This window comes from Lygodium microphyllum, chromosome 21 (assembly GCF_053477565.2).
Source record: "Lygodium microphyllum isolate KBCC chromosome 21, Lygodium_microphyllum_v1.1.10, whole genome shotgun sequence".
Taxonomy (NCBI): domain Eukaryota; kingdom Viridiplantae; phylum Streptophyta; class Polypodiopsida; order Schizaeales; family Lygodiaceae; genus Lygodium; species Lygodium microphyllum.
The window spans coordinates 105439771-105462458 of NC_141155.1; the positions used below are offsets into that span (position 1 = coordinate 105439771).

Consider the following 22688-nt stretch of genomic DNA (forward strand, 5'->3'; position numbering starts at 1 on the left):
CCCTCTTAGGCCCTAAATCGAGCCATGAGAAATAAGCCCTTGATATATATTTCTTCTATCCCAAGGCGTTCCACCCCAAAGGAGCCATGGCATTGGGCAAGGGTGCACGTTGGTTGCCCAATGACCTACCAAGACTACAGAGGTGATGGTTATCTTACCAAGGGAGCCGAAGTGATCTCCCCAAAGAGGCTAGGGCATTGGACCAAAGGTGCTCGTCTGCTGTCCAGGGGCCTACCAAGTCCAGCAAAGGCCTATTAAATAAGCAATGAACTTTGTGATTTTACTTTTAATTTTTATGGTTTTTTTAAAAGGGCTTTTGGTGTGATTTGTTAAAAAAGATTTAGCATTAAGTGAGGTTTCAAAGCAATGTTCGTTCTATTGAGTCCATTGTGTCTCGAAGTACGAGAAAAATATGAATGGATTGTCCCATGATCTTCATATAGCAAGCAAAACAATACCACATACTACTAGGGTAAGTGCCTAGGTCATTGCGTTCCGAAGTACGGGAAAAATAAGGATGGAATCCCCCATGACCTTCATACAAGCAAAACAATCCCACACACTACTAGGATAAGTGCCTAGGGATACCTAAGTGTGTGTGTGTGTGCCAATCTTATGGTGAATATGTGGTGAGAAAGACAAAGTGAGAGAGCAAGCAAGACAAGCATGCAAGCATAAGAAAAGAAGTGCTTTCGTCCTTCGGAGAGTATCATGTGTAATGCCATGATTATGGTGGATCCGGAGTTGACCACTCCAATAGTGTTCGAAAATGGATAAATGCACATAAATGCATGCATACATGAACATAATGCCGATGCATGGGTCAATACAAAGGGGAATGCAAATATTCATGCTAATGCAAAATGCGGTGCAATGGTATCTCTTGGACAGTGTCCTCACAGGGGAATTATTCACTTGTCCAAGTGTCCTTCTACAATCATGTTATCCTGACAATGCGGATAAAGTTACAAATATTGAGAATACATAATATATAATAAATAAATGTCAAAGAGTAAAGGGGTGTAAATATCATTAGTGTTACTATCAAGAGAAGGAAACTGCCCCCTCTCAAACTGGAAGGAGAAGTAAGAGGGAAACACCCTCTCCGTCAATTGGAAAAAGTAAAGAGGGGTATACCCAAGTTGATCTGCAGTAGAAGATACTGTAGAACCAAACTGGTTGATCGCCTTGGTCAAAATATTTGCAAAATTGTCACTTTTGATGGCACAAACTGTAAGCAAATGGTGTCTAGCTCAATGCACTATTTGGTGAAACGGTAATGAACCACCACGTGCCATGTTTGAGGGAAGATGATAGGATTGCCTGCGAGGACAATGGCACTTTGGTTGTCCCAGTAGACAACCGCAGGTGACTCGCAAGGGAATTGAAGTGTAGCCAGTAATTTTCTTAGATAGATGGTCTCCATAATGTCATCGAAGAGAGAGCTCGATACTCTGCCTTGGCCGTAGAAGCCGCTACCACCGTCTCCTACCTATGCCTGGCCCAAGAGATGGATGTAGAGGTAGCCGCCACGAGAACACCAAATCAGAATTAGTGTAGCCTTGCAAGCATAAACCATGTCCGCAAGTTAGTCCAAAATTATAGGTACACCTTAAATATCTTAACACACGAAGATAAGCAATCCAATGAGACATACTAGGTGTATTAAAATACTGACTAAGCAAACTATATGAGAATGCAAGATCTGGCCTAGTATGAACCAACCAAAGTAATTTCCCTACAACAGAATGATAGATGTGAGTATCAAAAGGTTGACTCCATGTATCCTTGTGTAGATGGAGAAGGGGATCTAGAGGCGTGGCCTCTAGTTGTGTTTGATCAGTGCAATATCATTCCACTAGTTGGAGGGCGTACTTCTACTGTGATAGAAAGATACTCCCCTCGGATCTAACAATCTCCATCCCCAAGAAATAAGACCAATTCTAAGTCTGTCATTTCGAAGGTAGCACAAAGCTATGCCTTAATTTCTTCTAGAGCAGCAGAATCTGAACTAGTGAGTAGTATATTATCAACATATAGCAGGATATAGCTAACCCCTGTGCTAGTGGTGCGCACGTAGAGATTTGGATCATAGGGGATAGAATGGTATCCATGAGTCCGTAAGAACTCATCCATCCTTTGGTACCAAGGCCTCGGCGCTTGGTTCAGTTCATAATGAGCTTTTTGCAAGTGAAATATCTTGTCAATTCAATTAGCATAAGAAAAGTTGGGAGGCTGATCCACATAGACTTCCTCCTCCAAAAAACCATTTAGAAAGGCACTTGTGACGTCCATTTGATAGATCGGCCAACTATGGTGAGTGGTGAGCACAACCAATATGATGTCAACCGAGGAGTAGGTGTGAAGGTTTCTTCATAGTCAATGCTGTGCTTTTGCTTGAAACCTTGCATTTAAGGTGAGCCTGTATTTGTCTAAATTACCATAAACCTTTAGCTTGGTCCTAAAAATCCACTTCGTCCTGATAGCCGGCTTGTGACGAGGACGATCCACCAATGTCCAAGTACCATTTCGATCTATACTAAGTTCCTTTTTCCATGGCCTCATGCCACAAAGGGTCCTGGAGAGTCTCCTACCAATTGTTTGGCTCAGAATGTGCAATGTGATTAGTTGCAAACAATGATGTATATGAAGCATGAGGGATGAGTTGAGCAAACCTTCTAGGGCCCTCCAGAGTGAGATCCGATGGAAGGATCCTCGAATCCTGCATGGTTTGCTAGGGCCTGCAAGGTAACGGGTCTCGTGGAGGAGGTCGGGGAGTTGAAATATCTGCAAGAAAGTCAGGACCGGGTAGGTTGGTGAGAGATGAGGGAGAGTTGGACTTGACTCCTCTACCCACGAGGCAAAATCTCATCTGGAAAAGGGTAACCTAATTGTCAAAGGACTTAGGAGCCCCAGTGGTTGAGAACTCGGCAAGGAGATGCCAATACTCAGTCAACTTGACTTTCAATGCTAGGAATAAAGGCCCTCGTGCCTTTTAAATGTGCTCGGGTGTGAACACACTCTTAGCACTTGTACTTTCATATATATATCTATCTAAAAAATCTAAAGTGGTACACTCGTCATTGTACCCAAGAAAGATCGTGCTCACTCTCACTCTCTGTCTCTCTCTCTCTCTCTGCTGCTAACAGCCACTGATTGTCTTGATCCTCGCGCTCCCAGCCACTACAAACTGGTATCAGAGCTTCAACTAAGGTGTTCGTGCTCCTCAGAGTCCGTTCGAGACATCTCCAGTGTTTCGCTCATGCGAAATCATCAGGTCGTCACACTGATCTCAAGCACGTGTGTGTGCTGCACTGTCAGTGGACAGCCCAGAAACCCTGACAGGTCGTTTCTTAACCAAGCAATAGCAGGCGTGAAGTAGAAGAGTGCTGCGTGACAAAAATGACCTGCGTGACGGGGCTGCACGAAGGACATTGCGGATGGGAGACCGGAGACAGCGTCAGACGGCGACCAGCAGGCAACTTCAGCCAGGAGCACAACGGACGGGACCAGCAGGGCTCACGGGCGCCAACTAACGGGTCAACGGACCTGTCATTCATTTTTTTTTCTCTTCAAAACTTTTTTGAAATTCCTCTTCCCCTATCGAGGGTTCATGTGTGGAGACACAACTTCCAATTTTCGTGCAATCTAAGCCCAGACTGAGTATTGTTCATGCAAATTTGAGGCATCCGTGCTAGAAATTGCAGACATTGTGTGCATTTCAATTGGGGATTTTGCCAAAACTATTGAAATTTTACTCATTTGAGTGAAATTTCTCAACATTGGATCCATAAAATTTGGGGCTTTTACTGTATTGGTGAAATTCTGTTCAGCCGAGTCAGATTGGTTGACATTAGTGCACATCTGGATCCGAGAAATTTAGGGCTTTTGCAAAATTTTGCAAAATTTTCGCGTTTTAAATGTGATGCATTTGCCCTTGGAACAACTGTAATCAGTTGTGGAATGCTGTAGCACATGTTTTGGTGCTTCTGAGAATTTACTTATAGATCTGAAATTTTTGCTTCTACATGGTCATTTATTGCTGGTTGATACTTGTTTGTACCTTGGCCACTTGTGTGACAGTTTGGACTTGTATTTGCTGAAATTTTTGGTCACATTTGGGCTGAAAATCATGGCTGGTAGTAGTGACAGAAGTAATCTCATGCACATAAAGAAGCTTGAAGAAGCACATAACTTTGCAGTTTGGCTAAAACAATGTTACCGTATCCTGTTGCAAAAGAAGCAGGCAAAGCCAATTAAGACCAAAGGGGCAAAGCCCGCAGACATGGAACATGAAGATTGGGATGAGTTAAATGAGCTTGCACACTCAACCATCGAGCTATCAATTTTTGATGCCTTGCTGTTTAACATTGAAGGTTTGGATTTTGCATATGCTATTTGGACTCGACTAGAAGAACTGTATGCACAGAAGAGTGCCGCAAGCAAAGTGTATTGGCTGAAAAAGCTTATGGGTTTGCGTATGGAAGAGGATACAACAATGTCTACTCACTTGAGTGAGTTTATGTCATGCAGGCATGTATTTTTGAAACCTCACTTAACATGTGGATTGATTTCTAATCACATGATTAAGTAAATGTTGCACATGTGAGGTGTAACTGGGGTTAGAGTAAATTTACAAGCTCGGAACTTGAAGAAATCACAGGATGTCAAAGGCAAAAGTTGCTATAAGTTATGCCGCACAGGTACTTGGTGGTATCTGGTGCTAGTTGTTGGCCTAGGTCATCCATTTGGCCATAAGTGTCAGTTGGTGACACTAGAGAAATGGTGTTTAATGGTACCTAACGCCAATCTGATGGTCAGAGATGACGCAGAGACACTCGGGAATGGAAGTTGCCTAGCCAATTTAATTATTGACCAATCAAATTATTTTTCAGGGAATCGAAATAATTATTAGATTAATTTTCAGTATTTAAAGATTGAAAATTAATATTTAATCGTGAAAAATGTTGGAAAAACCATTTGGGAAGGTTGTCACTTGTCAAAAATGCCCATGCAAGACTGAAAAACGTCTTTAGAGGCTGGAGAGAAGCATTTTTATAAATTCAGCCTGCAAGAGAGAGAGAGAGAGGAGAGGTTGCTGGTCAGATTTGCAGCCATTGGAGGACCTTCTGAGGTTGCCAAGGGCAGGAGAAGACCAATCAACAGCAGGAGGCAGCATCTACAGGCTGTTGAGACAGGGCAGCAGCTGTAAATGACTGATTTTCTTCAGTTCTTTGCATCTACAAGCTGGTGTGGCAGGCAGCAGCTGCATTTGACTGATTTTCAGTCATTCTTCATGACAAAACTCTGAATTTTCTCTCTCTATAGCTTTCCCTCTCATCTCCCAGCCATTTCACAGCTTTGCTCCGAAGATCTTAGCATTTGGATCCTTGGAGGTTGAGAAAATTCAGATTTCTCCAGATTTCTTTGCAGTAAACCCTAATCTACAGCAAAAATTAGGGTTTAGCAGCAGCCTCAAGAAACGTGCCAGAAATTGGAAGCTCCAAGACTTGGATTGAACAAGGCTAAAGTTGTTTTTAGCCTATTCAAGTAGAGGGACCAGCAAATAATTGAATTTGGGGCATTTTCCATCTCCATGAATGCGGGTAAAGGCCAATTGAGTGTCCGAATCAAGGGGCAAAATAGATTGAAGACTTGCAGGTCACTTTGGACAGCAAGGGGAGTTGAAATACTGAAAGGGGTTGGGAGAATCCCATTGGAAATCAACTTTTCCTTCAATAAAGCTAAAGAAATACAGGAAGGGGCGCCAATTTTGGGGCCAATCGGGTGTGCATTGTCGAAGATGAGTAGGTAAATTTGTATTTTCAGATTTGCATTTATTGTTTGCTGTTGTAATTAAGTTGTAATCAGGGACTTACCACCCATCCACGGAAGGAAGGCTGGTTTCATGGTTCCATCGCCAGGATACCATCAAATCCTTTGAATTGGTGGGCCGGTGGTACTTGATTGCAACTTGGGACTATTGCATTATCGCTGAAATTGTTCTCAGCAGTGAATTACAGCAAGCATGTCTTCACATGGTGATACGGGATCAAGTGGAGAGGATACATCACTCCTTGGTCAATCACATGGTGAAGGAGAAAATGCAATGACTGATGTTGGGTATGGTTCTTAGCATGGACAGCATGCTGAAAATTTGGGAAATTGCCCAAACGTTGGCACTTCAATGCATTAAGAGGCTGATGACCAGCAAAGGGATGAAGAATTTGATGATAGCTTGCGTACAATAACAAATCTTTTTGCTGAATTGCCAAAGGATCCCCAACTGCTCGATTCTTGAATGCCCCAAAGAAGGACAGCAAAGGCAAAGAGAAGAAGACACCTTCTACAGCTTCGGGACAGCGACAAGAACGGAAGGAAATGCCTAAGCCTTCTTTAGAAGAGCCCAAAATGCGTGATGAGCACAAATAGTTGGTATCTGTGGGGCAGCAAATGCAAATGCATGGCCAACTTGGTAGTGTCAGTACATGGAAACATGGGCAGTAAGGCAATTATGCAAGCATGGGACAGCAAGGATACTTTGGTGGTGGTACCATTTTTCATGCTATGGTTGAACGGGCACCATGTACGGGAATGTATGGCACAAATCCCTGTGGTATGCAGCAGCCAATGCATGGCTCACAACACCCAATGTATCCGGGTAATGCAAGTGGAATGTCTAATCCCATGTATGGCAGCGACAAATGTGGCACTTTGTATCCCCTTTATCATCTACAAAAAATTATGTAATTACAAGCTACCAAATGTATCTTTGTGGCATTGCTAGTTGGGACATATGTCCAAGAAAAGAATGTAAATGCTATCTTATTTGGGTTACATACCTTCTCTTGACTTTTTGGATATTTCGATTTGTGAGCATTGTATATATAAAAGCATGCATATTTATCCCATGAGAGAAAAACAGAAAAAGGACTAGTTCACTTAACTTAATGTATAGCAATATATGTGGGTCTATGCCTATAAAGTCTAAGGGAGGATTATCATGTTCGTTGATGATGCAACTAGGGAAGTGTGGGCTTTCACTATTTTGGGTAGAAATGATGAGGCTTTGTCTTGCTTTCAAAAAATATTGGCATTCATTGTAGAAAATCAGTCTAACAACAAACTTAAGTGCCTCAAAACTAATAATGGTGGAGAACATGTTTCTTATGAATTTAGGAATTTAGGAATTTAGGAATGCTTTTCTTATGAATTTAGAAATTTTTGTTAAGCAAGTGGGATATAAAGAAAACAAGTGCTCTCTTTTTAGATACTTGGTGCACTCCAATAAATCTCTTATAATGGTGGGATATTGACACTTGTTGTAGAAAAGTAGTCCGATAATAAACTTAAGTGTCTCAAAATTAATAATGGTGGAGAATATGTCTCTTATGAATTTAGGAATTTTTGTGAAGCATGTGGGATATAAAGAAAACAAGTGCTCTCTTTTTAGATACTTGGTGCACCCCAATAAATCTCACTCCAATTTATTGAGCAATATAATGAGAGCCCTATGATACCTTAGGAAGAAAGAGTGGAGGCTAAAATTTCCACTCCAAGGTAGCATGTTGTGATATGCAAATCTACTTAATATCTCTTGTTTCCCTGAGAGATTTTAGCCTAAAGTTGACTATGTGATGTTGATAGATTATGGGGAGCCATCTTATTATAAAGAGGCCATGACTCATGATGATAAGCGTAAGTGGGAGCTAGCTATGCATTCTAAAATAGATTTCATTATGAAGAATCAAACTTGGAGTTGGTTTCTTTCCAAAGGGAAAAAATGCTTTACCATCCAAGTGGATCTATAAGTTTATGGTTAAAGGTAATGCTAAACCAAAGTACAAGGCAAGGTTAATGGCTAAAGGTTTTAACTTTAAAAAAGGGTGTGGAGTTTGATGAGATCTTTCACCTATATGGTAAAATCAACTACTTTTCACACTTATACTTGCCTTGGTGGCTAAGGATGACATGGATCATGTATAATTGGATGCTATGGTGATCTTCATGATGAGATCTAAATGCAACAACCATAGGGATTTGTGGAACATAGAAAAAAAATGCTTTGTTTGCAAGCTAAAAAAGTCTTTATGGATTAAATCAAACCCCATGGGAATGGTACAATAAGTTTAATGCCTTTATGCAATCTTATGGCTTCAAAAGAAGTGAGACAGACCACTACTTATACATTAGAAAGGCTAAAGATGGCAACTTGATATTGTTGATCCTTTAGGTGGATGATATATTGATAGAGTTGGGGAAAATGAGTATGAGATTGATGAATTGAAGAAAAGGTTAATGGAAACCTTTGAAACGAAGGATTTGGGACATGCAAATCACATTCTTGGCATGCACATAGTTAGGAATAGAACAAATAGATTGCTCTATCTATCTCAAAAGGATTTTGTTAGTAAGGTGTTGCAACATTTCAATATGGAGAGAAGAAGGAAATTAGTACTCCATTACCTCCATATGTGAAACTTGGGGCTAATTATTGTCCAAAATCTAATGAGGAGAGGGTTGGGATGGCCAAGGTTTCGTATTCATCATGTGTGGAAAGTCACATGTATGCTATGGTCACCACTCGCTTGGACATTGCTTTTGCAATGGGAGTAGTAAGTAGCTATATGTCAAATCCTAGCAAGAAGCATTGGGAAGTAGTTTAATGTATCTTGAGGTACTTGAGTGATACCATAGATATGTACATATGCTTTGGGAGGAGTGGTAGTGGTGTAATTGTATACATAGATATAGATTATGGAAGGAATATTGATCATAAAAAGTTAACCACATGATATGTTATTACCTTGTATGGCGATGCAATCTCATGGATGCCTCATTTGCAAAAATACATGGCATTATCTACCACTAAAGCTTAGTATATTATAGACACAAAGGCATGCAAATAAGCCATATAATTTACTCATCTAGTGGAAGGCTTGGGCCTTAGTGAAGACATACCATTGTTCTATAGTGATAATCAGAGTGCCATCATGTTGGCAAAGAATCCTATGTTTCATGCAAAAACCAAGTACATAGAAGTGAGTTATCACTTCATTCGTCAAGTGCTTGAGACACAAGTGAGTTGGGTTTGGTAGAAGCCTAATGTTACTATAAGATGCTATGTACTTTCAAATGTAGTGCAAATTCTAAATTGTTTAGGACATATATTATCAATATGAACTTTGTCTACTACTAAAAGGCTATGAACCTTAGTGAAAAAGATACTTTGTATTTTTCCTTCAATACAAATAATAAAAGAAAAAGGCTTAAAAAGTCATGTGAGGGAGGTAGTACAAGGTGGTTGCAATCGGGCATCTACGACTATTCTTCCTTGCATGATTTCAAATGTAGTGCAAATTCTAAATTGTTTAGGACATGTATTATCAATATGAACTTGGTCTACCACTAAAAGGCTATGAACCTTAACGAAAAAGAGACATTGTATTTTTCCTTCAATATGAAGAATAAAAGAAAAAGGCTTGAAAAGTCGTGTGAGGGAGGTAGTTTCAAGGCAGTTGCAATTGGATACCTATAACTATTCTTCCTTGCATGATTATTTCTCTCTCTCACTTCTACACAACTTTTTCTCTCTTCTATGCTTGAAGATTAATCTTACGCGAGGAGAGAGAGAGAGAGAGAGAGAGAGAGAGAGAGAGAGAGAGAGATGCATGCTTAAATCTTATGTGTGCAGACTGAGTATACAAAGGCTGTCATGAGTAGAACCTTGCTAAGTGTAGACATGGAAAAAAAAACAACCATATAAAGCTAGAGGCTGTCACAAGGCTTCACTAAGTATGTAGAGGCTGTAGTGTACAAAGGTTACATGAGAAGTACAAGATCTTATGGTAAGAACATTAGGCAAGTACACATTTGAAACCTAAAAAGGCTCAGAAAATGAGCTACAAAGGAGGGATTGGTGAGTTCTATCCTTTTGTTCTTGGGTGTCTTCTTCTTCTTCTTCTTCTCCATTGTCGTCTTCATCTTCTTTGACAGTTGCAAGATATGCTCTTTGAAATCTTTTCCTAGCATGACAAAACTTCTCAATATGTCCAGTTCTTTTACAAAAATCACAAACTATGTTCTTCTTCCCTTTGTCTTTCACATAGAGGAGTTGTTGGTCTCCTCTTGGGTTGCTTGCTTCTTCTTTGCCCTTGATCTTATTTCCTTTTCAAGAAGAGAAGCCTTGATATCCACAAGCTTCTGTTTTGGCATGTTCATTAATGTGGTAGATACATTATCATACTTAGGTGGAAAACTTTTGAGAAGTACTCCAATGCAAATGTCTTCATCCATCTTTAAGTTGATTCTTGCAAGTTGTGTCAACAAGCTTTCCATATAATTCAAATGAGTTGCAAGTGAGGTACTAGTTTTCATGTCAAGCCTAAAAATTCAATTTACAAGCCATACTTCAGGATTTTGAGTGAGCTCCAAACAAGGTTTCTAATCGGTCCCATGTTGCTTTAGAGGTTGTTGGCCTAGGTCATCCATTTGGCCATAAGTGTCAGTTGGTGACACTAGAAAAGTAGTGTTTAATGGTACCTAACGCTAATCTGATGGTCAAAGATGGTGCAGACACTCGGGAATGGAAGGTTGCTAGCCAATTTAATTATTGGCCAATTAGATTATTTTTCAGGGCACCGAAATAATTATTAGATTAATTTTCAGCATTTAAAGACTAAAAAATAATATTTAATAACGAAAAATACTGGAAAAACCATTTGGAAAGACTGTCACTTGTCAAAAATGCCCATGCAAGATTGAAAAACGTCTTTAGAGACTGGAGAGAAGCATTTTATTCAGCCTGCAAGAGAGAGAGAGGAGAGGCTGCTGGTCTGATTTGCAGCCATTGGAGGACCTTCTGAGGCTGCCAAGGGCAAGAGAAGACCAATCAACAGCAGGAGGCAGCATCTATAGGCTGTTGAGACAGGGCAGTAGCTGTAAATAATTGATTTTCTTCAGTTCTTGGCATTTACAAGTTGGTGTGATAGGGCAGCAGTTGCATTTGACTGATTTTCAGTCATTCTTCGCTCTCTCTCTATTAGCTTCCCTCTCATCTCCCAGCCATTTCATAGCTTTGCTCTGAAGATCTTAGCATTTGAACCCTTGAAGGTTGAGAAATTTCAGATTTCTCTGCTGTAAATCCTAATCTACAACAAAAATTAGGGTTTAGCTGCAACCTCGGGAAGCGTGCCAGAAATTGGAAGCTCCAAGACTTGGATTGAACAGGGCTGAAGCTGTTTTTAGCCTATTCAAGTGGAGGGACTAGCAAATAATTGAATTTGGGGCATTTTCCATCTCCATCAAAGCGGGTAAAGGCCAATTGAGTACCCGAATCAAGGGCAAAATAGATTGAAGACTTGTAGGTCACTTTGGAGAGCAAGGGGAGTTGAAATACCAAAAGGGATTGGGAGAATCCCATTGTAAATTAAAATTTTCTTCAATAAAGTTAAAGAAATTCTGGAAGAGGCGCCAAATTTGGGGCCAATCGGGTGTGCATTGTCGAAGATCAGTAGGTAAATTTGTATTTTCAAATTTGCATTTATTGTTTGCTTTTGTAATTAAGTTGTAATTAGGGATTTAGCACCCATCCACGGAAGGAAGGTTGGTTTCAATTTAACTCCATTTTCAGCCAACTGGTTGCCTTGAAGTTATTGATTGATGAAGAATTTAAGGCTACGTTCTTACTTTGCACTCTTCTAGAGAGTTGGGATACATTCAGGACTGCTATGAGCAATTCTAATGCGGTTCTTTTGTATGCTGATGTAGAGAGTGCTCTACTCATGGAAGAAATGAATTGATAGAACAATGCATCCAGTAAGTCTTCGAGTGCTTTACATACTAGGGACATATCACAACAAAAAGGTAAATCTGATAGCAAGGGACGCAGTAAATCACGTGGCAAAGATATTGAATGCCATCATTGTGGCAAGAAGGGTCACTTTAAACATGACTGCTACAAATGGAAGAAAAAGAAAGGAAAGGACAAGAAGACAGATGATAGCAAGGAAGAGAAGAAAGAGGATCAATCTAATAAGAGCAGTGTCAAAATTGAAGAGGTGAATGTAGTCACTCATGACAGTGACAGTGGGAATGACGTACTCTTTGTCTCTTCACACTTTGGTGCATATGCTTTACTTGCAAATACAGATGATATGCATACCTGGATTCTCAATTCAGGTGCTTCCTTTCATGTCACCTCTCATTGTGAGTGGTTCTCTACCTATATAGGGGGTCGATATGGTGTTGTCCATCTTGGGAACAACTATGCATGTGACATTGCAGGTATTGACAGTGTGCAGTTGCAGTTTCAACATGGCTCTGTCTTCACAGTTCAGCATGTATGGCATGTACCATAGCTCAAGAAGAGCTTGATTAGCACAGGGCAACTAGATGATGATGGATTTCATACCACCTTTGGTGATGCAAAATAGAAGATTTGTAAGGAATCTAGAGTAATTGCTAGATGTTGTAAAAGTAATACCTTGTATCCTCTCCATGTATCTAGTGTGAGTGACCATGTTGTTGCCGTGATTGAGCAGCCAAGTGTTTCTTTGTAGCTTGGCCGGTTGGGACACATGAGTCAAACTGGAATGAAAGTGCTCTCTCGTTTGGGTTACTTACCTTGTCTTTGTTATGCTGATTTTGAGCATTGTGATCATTGTGTTTACGGTAAACATGCATAGACATCTCATAAAAAGTCTCTTTTGCTGAAATCTTCTCCTTTAGAGTTAGTACATTCCGATGTATGTCAGATGCCAGGATTATCTTTAGGGGAAAATAAATATAGTCACCTTTGTCGATGATGCTACACGGAAGGTATGGGTTTATCCTATTTGTAACAAGGATGAAGTGCTTGATAAGTTTAAAAAATTCTTGGCTTCGGTTGAAAATCAAACTGATAAGACACTTAAGTGTCTTTGCTCTGACAATGGTGGGGAATATGTGTCCGAGGTCTTTCAGGCATTTTGTGACAGCAAAGGGATAAAGAGGGAGCTCATTGCTCCTCATAATCTACCCCAAAATGGAGTTGCAGAGCGTATGAATCAGACCATACAGGATAAGGTACATACGATGCTGTCTCATGTTGCATTACCCCATGGTTTTTGGGTAGAGGCTGTTATGACAGCAGTACACTTGATTAATCGGTCACCAAACAGGTCTTTGGGGGTGGGGAGTTCTCCAAGAAGCGTGGTCGGGCAAGCCACCTTTATATGCTCACCTGAAAGTGTTTTGCTACGAGGCTTTTGTGCACATTCGTAAAGAAAAACGCAACAAAGTTGAGCCAAAGTCTTGTAAATGCATTTTCCTAGGATATGGTGACGAGGGTGAAATGGAGTATGATTATGGGATCTTGAGAAAAGGAAAGTAGTACACAGCAATGATGTTATCTTCCGGGAAGATCGCATGTATAAACAGCCCGAAAAGATTGAGAAGGTCCGTAGGGTTGTATTCCGTGAAGAAATACCTTTTGGAAAGTAAAATGTGCCCGCTGTATAGCAGCGATGATGTTATCTTCCGGGAAGATCGCATGCATAAACAGCCCGAAAAGATTGAGAAGGTCCGTAGGGTTGTATTCCGCGAAGAAATACCTTTTGGAAAGTAAAATGTGCCCACTGTACAGCAGCAAATACCTGCGGTAAATGAACCTATAAATGTAGAAAATAATGCTGGAAATGATCAGCCAGCTATTGCCCATGATAATGAGTCACTACATGTGCAGGAACACTCAGGACAACAAGCTATTAATGTTGATTTGCAGGATGGAATGCTAGGATAGCAAGCTGAAAATGCTCAACAGCCAACAAACAATGATCATTGGGTTAGGAGATCTTCTAGGGCTACTAGACAACCTGATAGATTCATTCCTGGTGCAAACAATGTGGCTGATTATGTCATGTATTTAGATTGTGGTGAACCGTCTTGCTTCAAGGAAGCAATGGACAAAAAGGACAGTAAGAAATTGTATAAAGCCATGTTGTCAGAAATGGAATCTCTTGAGAAAAATGACACTTGAGACTTGGTGCAGTTGCCTAAAGGGCAGAAAACACTTCCATGCATATGGGTTTATAAGATAAAGGTCACTTCTGGTTCCTCACCAAAGTACAAAGCAAGATTGGTTGTGAAGGGGTATAAGCAGGAACATGGAATTGACTTTGATGAGATCTTCTCTCTTGTAGTCAATATGATTGCATTGAGAGCCATTTTGGGCTTGGTTGTAGGTGAAGATATGGAGCTCATACAGATGGATGTAAAGACTGCATTCTTACATGGTGATCTGCATGAAGATATATATATGCAGCAGTCTGAAGGGTTTGTTGAAAAAGGGAAAGAGAAGATGATATGTAAACTCAAAAGGAGTTTGTATGGATTGAAACAAGCACCAAGAGAATGGTATTTTAAGTTTGATACATTATGCAGTCTCAAGGTTTCCATAGAAGTAAAGTGAATCACTGCTTGTACACCAAGAAGGCAGTAGATGGCAACCTGATTATCTTGGTTTTGTATATTGATGACATGCTGATTGCTGGCAGGGATACTCATGCCTTGGACTCACTGAAGCAAAGTCTTCATGGCAGCTTTGACATGAGGGTCTTGGTGATGCAAATCACATTCTTGGCATGAGAATACTCAGAGATAGGTCGAAAGGATTGCTCTATCTATCTCAGCAGGAGTATATCTCCAAGGTTTTGCAGTGTTTGAATATGGAGAGGGGGAAACAATTGGAGTTCCATTGTCTCCATATGTGAAACTCAGTGCAGAGGACAACCCCACATCTGATGATGAGAAGGTTGAAATGGCCAAGATACCATATGCTTCAGCTGTTGGTAGTTTGATGTATGCTATGGTTGCTACATGTCGTGACATTGCCTTTGCAGTGGAAGTGGTTAGCAGATACATGGCAAACCCTGGTAAAAAGCATTGGGAAGCAGTGAAAGGTATTATGAGATACCTCAAAGGCACAAAGGAGTTGTGCATCTGCTTTGGAAAGCAGAACGCATTTGTTGTTGGCTTTACGGATGTAGACTATGATGGTCATGCAGATTGCAGAAAGTCCACTTTAGGGTATGTGTTTACTTTCATAGGAGGAGCAGCTTCTTGGATCTCCAGGCTACAAAAGTGTGTTGCATTGTCTACTACAGAGACAGAGTATGTGGCTTCCACTGAGGCATGCAAGGAGGCTTTATGGCTTTCACGTCTGGTGGGAGAGCTTGGCATCACACAGTTACCTGTTCTCCATTGTGATAGTCAGAGTGCTATCATGCTAGCATGGAATCCCGTCTTTCATGCAAAGACGAAGCACATACAAGTGAAATGCCACTTCATTAGAGATGTACTTGACAGCAAGAGCATTGAACTTGTCAAAGTGCATACATATGATAATCTTGCAGAACTTCTCACGAAGGGTCTTGCGGCAGAGCGGTTTGCTCATTGTCGATAGATGATTGGATTTTGATAGATATATGTATTTCAGCTTTGTACATACCTAGACTTCACTGATTCTTTTTTCCTCTTAAGGCACATTGCCTTTAGGTGGAAGGTTGTACACTCGTCATTGTACCCAAAAAAAGATCGTGCTCACTCTCACTCTCTATCTCTCTCTCTGCTGCTAATAGCCATTGATTGTCTCGATCCTCGCGCTCCCAGCCACTACATTCAAGTCATCCTTCTCTGTGATTTTGAAATTCTGGAGCTCATGATCAAAATTGATGCGACGGCAGATCCTATCCTGAGCTACATAGCGGTCAGTTTAGTATGCCCAACGCTTGGATGCTAAGTCGAAATGTTGAAGTTGAGAGTGAAACTCACGCAACAAGCCTTGCATAAGCTCCACAATAGCGGAGGTGTTATGAGCCTTCCATGACTAGACTACCTCATATGGAACAAGAGCGGGATCAGGTTGAGGCTCCAACCCCTCACTAAATCCCATAGGTTCGGAGAGTTTGAGACATATCTCATCAAATTTGACCAAGGGGTGTAGTTTGACCCGTTGAAATGAGTCTTGTCATTAAATGCATGCTTGGTGGATGAGAAACTAGAACCATGAGGTGTTTGGGAAGATGGATAGATGGGATAAGATGGAGGATCAGATGGTGGTGGATAAGAAGTAGGAGGGGGTAAAAATGGATAGGTAGAAATAGGCTGTTGATATCCAATGAGTGCCGATTGTTGCGGAGGTAGTGAAAAGAACATAGGTCCATATGATATTGTAGGTGTAGGTGTAGGTGGAGGCAGTGGGACACGATAGCCTGGTCCAATGTCAGTTGGGGGATTATAGGATGATCGGATGGTTTGCTGGGTAATGCCATAGAGGTAAACTGCGATACCAAATGATCCACACTTGAGTAGATCTGGGATGCACTCCCAAAGGGATAGCTCGAAAGTGTGTGTGTGGGAGGTCGAGCCTTTGTCATAGATACACCACTTAGAAATAGGTATGTAGAGGTCCTAAAGGCTATGCCTAAATATGCGGAACCCCCTGGTGTGGTGTCTGTTAAATAATGTGGTGTACTTAATGGAAGTGAAAAGGAAGGTGCAACAGAAGATGAGGGAGGGATGGATGGAAGTCCAAATGGATTTGTGATGGATGTTGTTGTGGGAAACATCATAGGTTTCTTTTGTCCATTAAATGCACTAGATGAAGATGCACCTGCTCCATATTGACCGTGAGAAATAAAATCATTTGAAGGAAACAGAAAGGGTAGAAATACTTACATAAGTTCTTCTTTTAGCTTCTTATCTAGTTTTTAGTTCATGAAGAAATACCTGTCTTCCTCATTGCTTACAAACCAAAGCTTGTTTTGAAGAGTTCCTTCTTGATGAGTATCTCCCGATCTAATAGAAAATACGTAATTAGTTGCCATTGAATCTGAAATAATTGGGTTCGTACTTGGCATTGGAGAAAAGTACTGTGGAAGTGAGGTGTAATTTGAGCCAGGTTTCACTTGTGGATAGCCGGTCTGCAGTGGAGATTCCGAAGGTCCTGCAAGATCATTAGTTTTGTACACTGAATCTAAAGGAGAAAACTTAGGCTTACCTTCAATCTCCTGCTTGGTCTGTGGATTTCATGATAGTCCGATGGCTCTCTACCCGTGTCAGATTGGGTAGTAGCAAGCTAAGAGGCCCAGTCTTGATCGTTTTTGTCCATGTTTAGATGTGGAGATTGGAGCAGTGTTGTAAATGTGTTCGAAGTCATCTGACCGTTTTGTTGTTCTTGCTTTTGCGAATGAGCCAAGGTTTCTTAGAAAGTAGCTAGCTTTGATGCCATGTGAAAAAATGCTCTAAATGCAAAAAGCATGAAACCAATCGTATGACAAAGCATAAACCGATAAACTCAGAACACAGTTAGGGTAACTTAGAGATAGTGAACACAATGAATAATAAAGTGAATGACTAATGAATACATAGTGCTCATGCAACAAGCACACTATGCAGTGAATAATGGACCTCAAACTATTGTATTTTTGGGATCAAGGCAGAGGTTATGAGTTGCAGAGTGTGTCGTACTGTGAACGGATCCCAAATTGCAGCAAATGCAACCTCCAAGTCTCAAACATCAGCAAACGAGCCAAGGAAGGTTGGATCTGATGTAGATGGTAGTGTAGGAGAGAGAAAGGCGAAAAACGCAGGTACCTGAGGAGAGAGAAAATCTGCACAATAGTTGTTAGGTGCAAACGCAACAGACATCGGTGAGACAAAAAATCAAAATGTAGCATTCAAAGGAGAGAGAACTTGATGGCGATAGCTGCCAGTTGATGGTGATATCAACCAACTATAGGCGACAACACCCAAGTGTAGTAGGCGACGATTGCGAACACGTGAAGAAGATTGGAATCAGGTGCCAGATGGTAGCAAGTGGATGCTGGAAGCTTTGATTGCGATGTCCTCTGCGAATGGGGTGCGGGTAGTAGAGTTATGGCTCTTGAAACCTACAAAAACGAGATTGAGGGAGAATGGGGCTGTTTAAGTTAGGCTAATGCATTTTTAGCTCAACAGGTTTGAATGACTTCCTAGTCATCACCATCTTAGTGAGGGTGGCAGAGTGCCAAGGGTAGGAGAGGGAATCTTATTGAGGAGAGAGGAGAGAGAAGATGAAAATGGTGGCTGGAAGATGATCACAACAGCAGTGAGAAGAGGTTAAGTTGAATGCAATGATGAGCATAGTGGCCCTATAAATAGGGAGCACAAGCCTGATCTGTGCAGCCAGCATTTAAATGCTGGTTGGAATGCTGTAAAACAACCAACCTGAAATCCATAATGATGATTGCATAGAAAAATGTGCCACCTGCATGAAATGCTGCCGACCTGGCCTGTACATGATTTTGCTCTGACTGGGAAATGTCTGCTTGCTGTCAATGGTGAGAAATGGAAGTGAAAGGGACATGTGATGTGCTGCACAAGGAGTGGGCAGGTCTGGATGACCACGGGCAGAGCCTAGGGTGGACACTGCTGTCACATGAGAAGGGCTGATGGATAGAGTGTCAAAAGCCCGAGATATCCTTGCCGGACTCTGACAAAGGCTCAGAACCAGGAGATGAAAGCAGAAGAAGACAGAAAAACATGTCTGTTAACAACATCCATATGCATCATTGGGCTATCAGTACAGTTGTGCTCTACTAGCCAAGAAGAAACGTTGCCTGAAAGGCTGCATTACTGAAAGCACATGTTGCTTTATGAAGTGGAGCAAAACTTTTTTATTGTTAAATGTTTTCTTGCCAAATGTTAATCTGAAAGTCAAATTTTCTTTTTACAGATGGGAATCCTACAGCTGCAATAGGTTACTCAAAAAGAGCAGCTGTTTATTCACAGCAAAGAAAATATAAGGAGGCAGAGTTGGACCTACAAAAGGCTTTGGAGGTTGATTCTACATTTATACAAGGCTACTTGCAGCGCGGCTTATTATTACGTCAAATTTGCAGGTATAAGTATCCCTTAGACTTTTGAAAAAGTAGGTTCAAGTCTATCTACTGTTTTGTTCTTCCTTATTCAGTTCCAAATTACAACAGAACGATCTAGCTAATCATGTGCGTAAGCACAAAAAGCTCAGGACCAACAAACAGTCTTCAAGCTGTTCTAATGTGGCCCCTGCATGTCCAATGGTTTCCTTTTGCCAGCAGAAGTTGTTTTACTCTGGCAGATGGTTAGAATGTGTGTTAAGAGTTTTAGGATAATTTCTGGCTGATGAAAGTGCAAGTTTTTGGTTGTGAACTTTCCATAGGCTGTAGGGCTTTCAATCTCTAACAAGACCTTTTGACAATGCTATTTTTGTTTATGAATCTATGTTTTTCACTCGACATTGCAGATTACCCATGCTTAGCTTAGGGCTGAATGAGCGCACACATTGACTGTGATTGCTTTCTTCAGCAGAATTCAAGAATGAAAAAAGAAAGTTCAGTGATAGATCTAACCTTACAAATGCTTTGCTTGAGATCCATGAATGATCATCTACTATATTTGCTCCAATGTGCCTCCTGCATTTTGTATGACCTGGTAGAGGTTGTTCTGTACAGGTATGATGATGCTGAGAAAGATTATAAAAAAGTCTTGGAGCTAAAAAATGCAACCACAGCAGAGAAAGAACTTTCTCAGCTGCGTCAAGCAAAGAATGGTCTTGATCAGGCCCTGAATTCTTTTGAAAATGGGGACATATCAAAAGCGCAAGAGTATCTTGACAAAGTAGTTCTTGTTCTCTCTCCTGACTGTGTGAAGGTAAACCTTTCAATCATGTTTCCATGAGCTAAATTATCTCATTGAAGTCATTGTAAGTTATATCAGGCTGCTTAATTAATAAGTGATTCTGTCTATGGACTAAAGTGGCTAATATTTAGTTCGTACTTGTTAGTAGGATTGTCAGCTCATGTGTGTGTTTGTGCATGCTTGTCAAGGCTGGGCATTGTCTTTTCTTTAGGCATTATTTTAGTGATTTATTTGTGGCATTTGTGGCATTTTATGCCAGTCGGTGCTGGCCGACAAGCTGCTATTTTAGGTATATTTATTGCTATTAATTGTGGGGCTCCTTCTCCTCCTCCTCCTTAGTCATCATTGTTCTTTAGGTGGACTTCCTGTTGGAGAGAGGAGTTGGTGCCAGTGCCCACGCAGCCAGTGACTCGTTGTTGTATGCAAGTGTCTCATGTTTGGTATATGGATTCCATTTCTCAAGCACATCTTTGAGTTCTCTTCTTTTGCAGTGTTCTTTTGTTTTCTTTCTCTTTTGTCTTGTGTTCAGCAGTTTATTTCAGCACTTGTTTATGCTTCCATTGCTGCAACCACTTTTGACATGGTATCAGATTGCATGATCTAGGTTCCTGCTGCTGGTTTCTTTGCTGATTACAGGCCATCTACTCCCTTGCTGATCTAGCACCTGCTCCCTACTCCCTGCTGCCAATCAACTTGTTGCTGCTTGCGTTTTCACATTTAATGCCTGTATGGCAGCCTGCATTGGCATTTATTGCCTGTTCAGCCTGTGTTTTGATCCCTGCAGTCATTTTTCTTTCAATTTTTGAATGTTCTATTGCTTCATTTTCAGCATATACTGCTCTCTAAGGCTGGGTAACAATATTTGTTGATATTTGACTTTGTTTGCTGGCTGTTTTCAATATTTTGTAGTCGAATTCTTGTGACCCGCGTGTGAATATTGCATCCGAACTGTGCAGTACTTGCTGTTTGGTTGGCCGTCTTCTCTCTCTGTATACTTTCTATCTTCCCTTCCTATCATCTCGAGATGGCTCCTTTGTGCGCTTCTACTGATGATAAGCTACATGGACCTAACTGTCTTACATGGACTGCTGTGATGAAAGCCCGGTTTGTGCAGAAGCGGATTTGGTATATTGTTTGTGGAGCTATTCTCCATCCTCAATGTTCTTTTTCTCTTCTCGAAGATTTTGATGAGGACAACCATGAAGAAGTTGTGCTTACATGGGATTCAGATGATGCACATGTATATTTTGCTCTTCTTCGATGTATTTCTAAAGAAGTTCCATCTCCGAAAATATGATCGAAGCTTTAGATGTTGTACAAGGCACCTTCCACCATGCGTGCAATGATCTTGTACGGATAGCTTTAGAAGTTCGAGTCTAAGGACACCATTCAGTCATTTTTGCTCCATGTTACACATGTATAGGACTAGCTTCAATACATGTAGTGTGCCTCTTTTAGAGGCACATCTCATGGGACCGGTATTCTATAAGCTCCCTCCAAAGTTTGATGGAGTGGCGAATGCTTTGAGGTCACAGATCTACACATGTGAGCTTCATATATATGTTTTGGATATTGCTTGAGCATGAGGCATCTTTGCATTTACAAGGGAGGCTTCCATCTCATTATGGAGATTTTAGTGAGGCCTTTACAACTTCAGAGAAGGGCAACGAGAAGAAGAAGTCGAAGGCCTGGTGTTATCATTGTGGTAAGAAGGGCCATTTATGGAAGGATTGCAAGGAGTCACAAAAGAAGGAGAAGAAGCAGCGAGATGTGGACTTCTTCGACAAGTCATTCTCTTCCTTGACTCCGATTCCGATCATGTGGCCAAGGAGAAATCCAAGATGCGGAAGGGATCCGATTCTTCAGATTGAGGGGAAGGGCTTGGTAGCCCCTTCCTCCACTGTTTTCTAGTCATGGTGATGGAGTCATCTCTCACGATTCTCAGACGCCTCATCTCACAACATTGGATTCTATCTCTCTCTCTCTCTCTCTCTCTATATATATATATATATATATATATATATATATATATATATATATATATATATATATATATATATATATATTTCGTAATGAGTAGTTATATTATATCAAATCACACAAGAGTACAAAAAGTCAAGATCACAGGTGGGATACAAAAAGTCACGGCAAAGAATTAGAAGAGATTACCATATGCCAAGTAGCTAAATCCTTCCTAGAAAGAAGATCAGCCTGCTAAATGAGATCTGATTGCTAATGTAGAAGACACCCTTGATCTTGGTAATGTCCTTGGATGCCCACAATAAAATTGAAGACAAAAGCATTCTGGGTAACCTAGTTATGCCCACAGCCCCAAAATTTGAAAAAATGAAACAAAATCTTCATATGTGGTTTAGGTAGGTGGGTTATTTTGCCTTAGCAAAAACTTAGTCAGAGGGACATAGTGACAAGCCAACCGCAGTTCTCCAAATGTTTGATAGGAGGGTGGTTTGGATTTTTGTGGTTAAAGGGCAAGAAATAAATTTGTGGTGCAAGTATTCCACATTGAGAGTGCAAAAAAAGCAATTGCCATTCGAGATTCTATGCTTTGAAAAAGCCAAGGCAAGGGGAAGTCCACCAATGAGCACTCTCCAAAGAAAGACCTTCGTTTGAATGGGGTCTTGTTCAGCTAGCCTTCCACAATAGTCATTTGTCACCACGTCTTAGATTTATGCATGCCCTAAGCAAAATTGGCTTTGATAACTAGCCAATGGTGATCCTTAATCATGGGATGAAACACGTGTTTAGTTGAAACCTCTTCAAGGTTGAGTCAGCTCGTGAGATCCCAATCCTACCAAGGACAATCAGAATCAAGTGCAGAATCTCTTTCTTTCTTTCTTTCTTTCTTTTTATGTGTGTGTGTGTGTGTGTGTGTGTGTGTGTGTGTGTGTGGTGAAGGTTGTTGAGTTAGTCAATAGAAATATGTAGAAAGGATTGCCCTACCAACCAACTATAGACAAAGACAACTAGAA

At 40.8% G+C, this 22688-nt stretch overlaps 1 protein-coding gene across 1 annotated transcript in view; it reads left to right on the forward strand.

Moving 5' to 3' along the window:
* LOC148018381 (dnaJ protein P58IPK homolog B-like) overlaps nt 1-22688 on the forward strand; it is a 71661-nt gene that overhangs the window by 41684 nt on the left and 7289 nt on the right. The window contains exons 3-4 of the mRNA XM_087662011.1: nt 18755-18920; nt 19512-19710. Of these exons, the coding sequence (XP_087518137.1) occupies nt 18755-18920; nt 19512-19710 (365 nt within the window). The remainder of the gene's footprint in view (nt 1-18754; nt 18921-19511; nt 19711-22688) is intronic.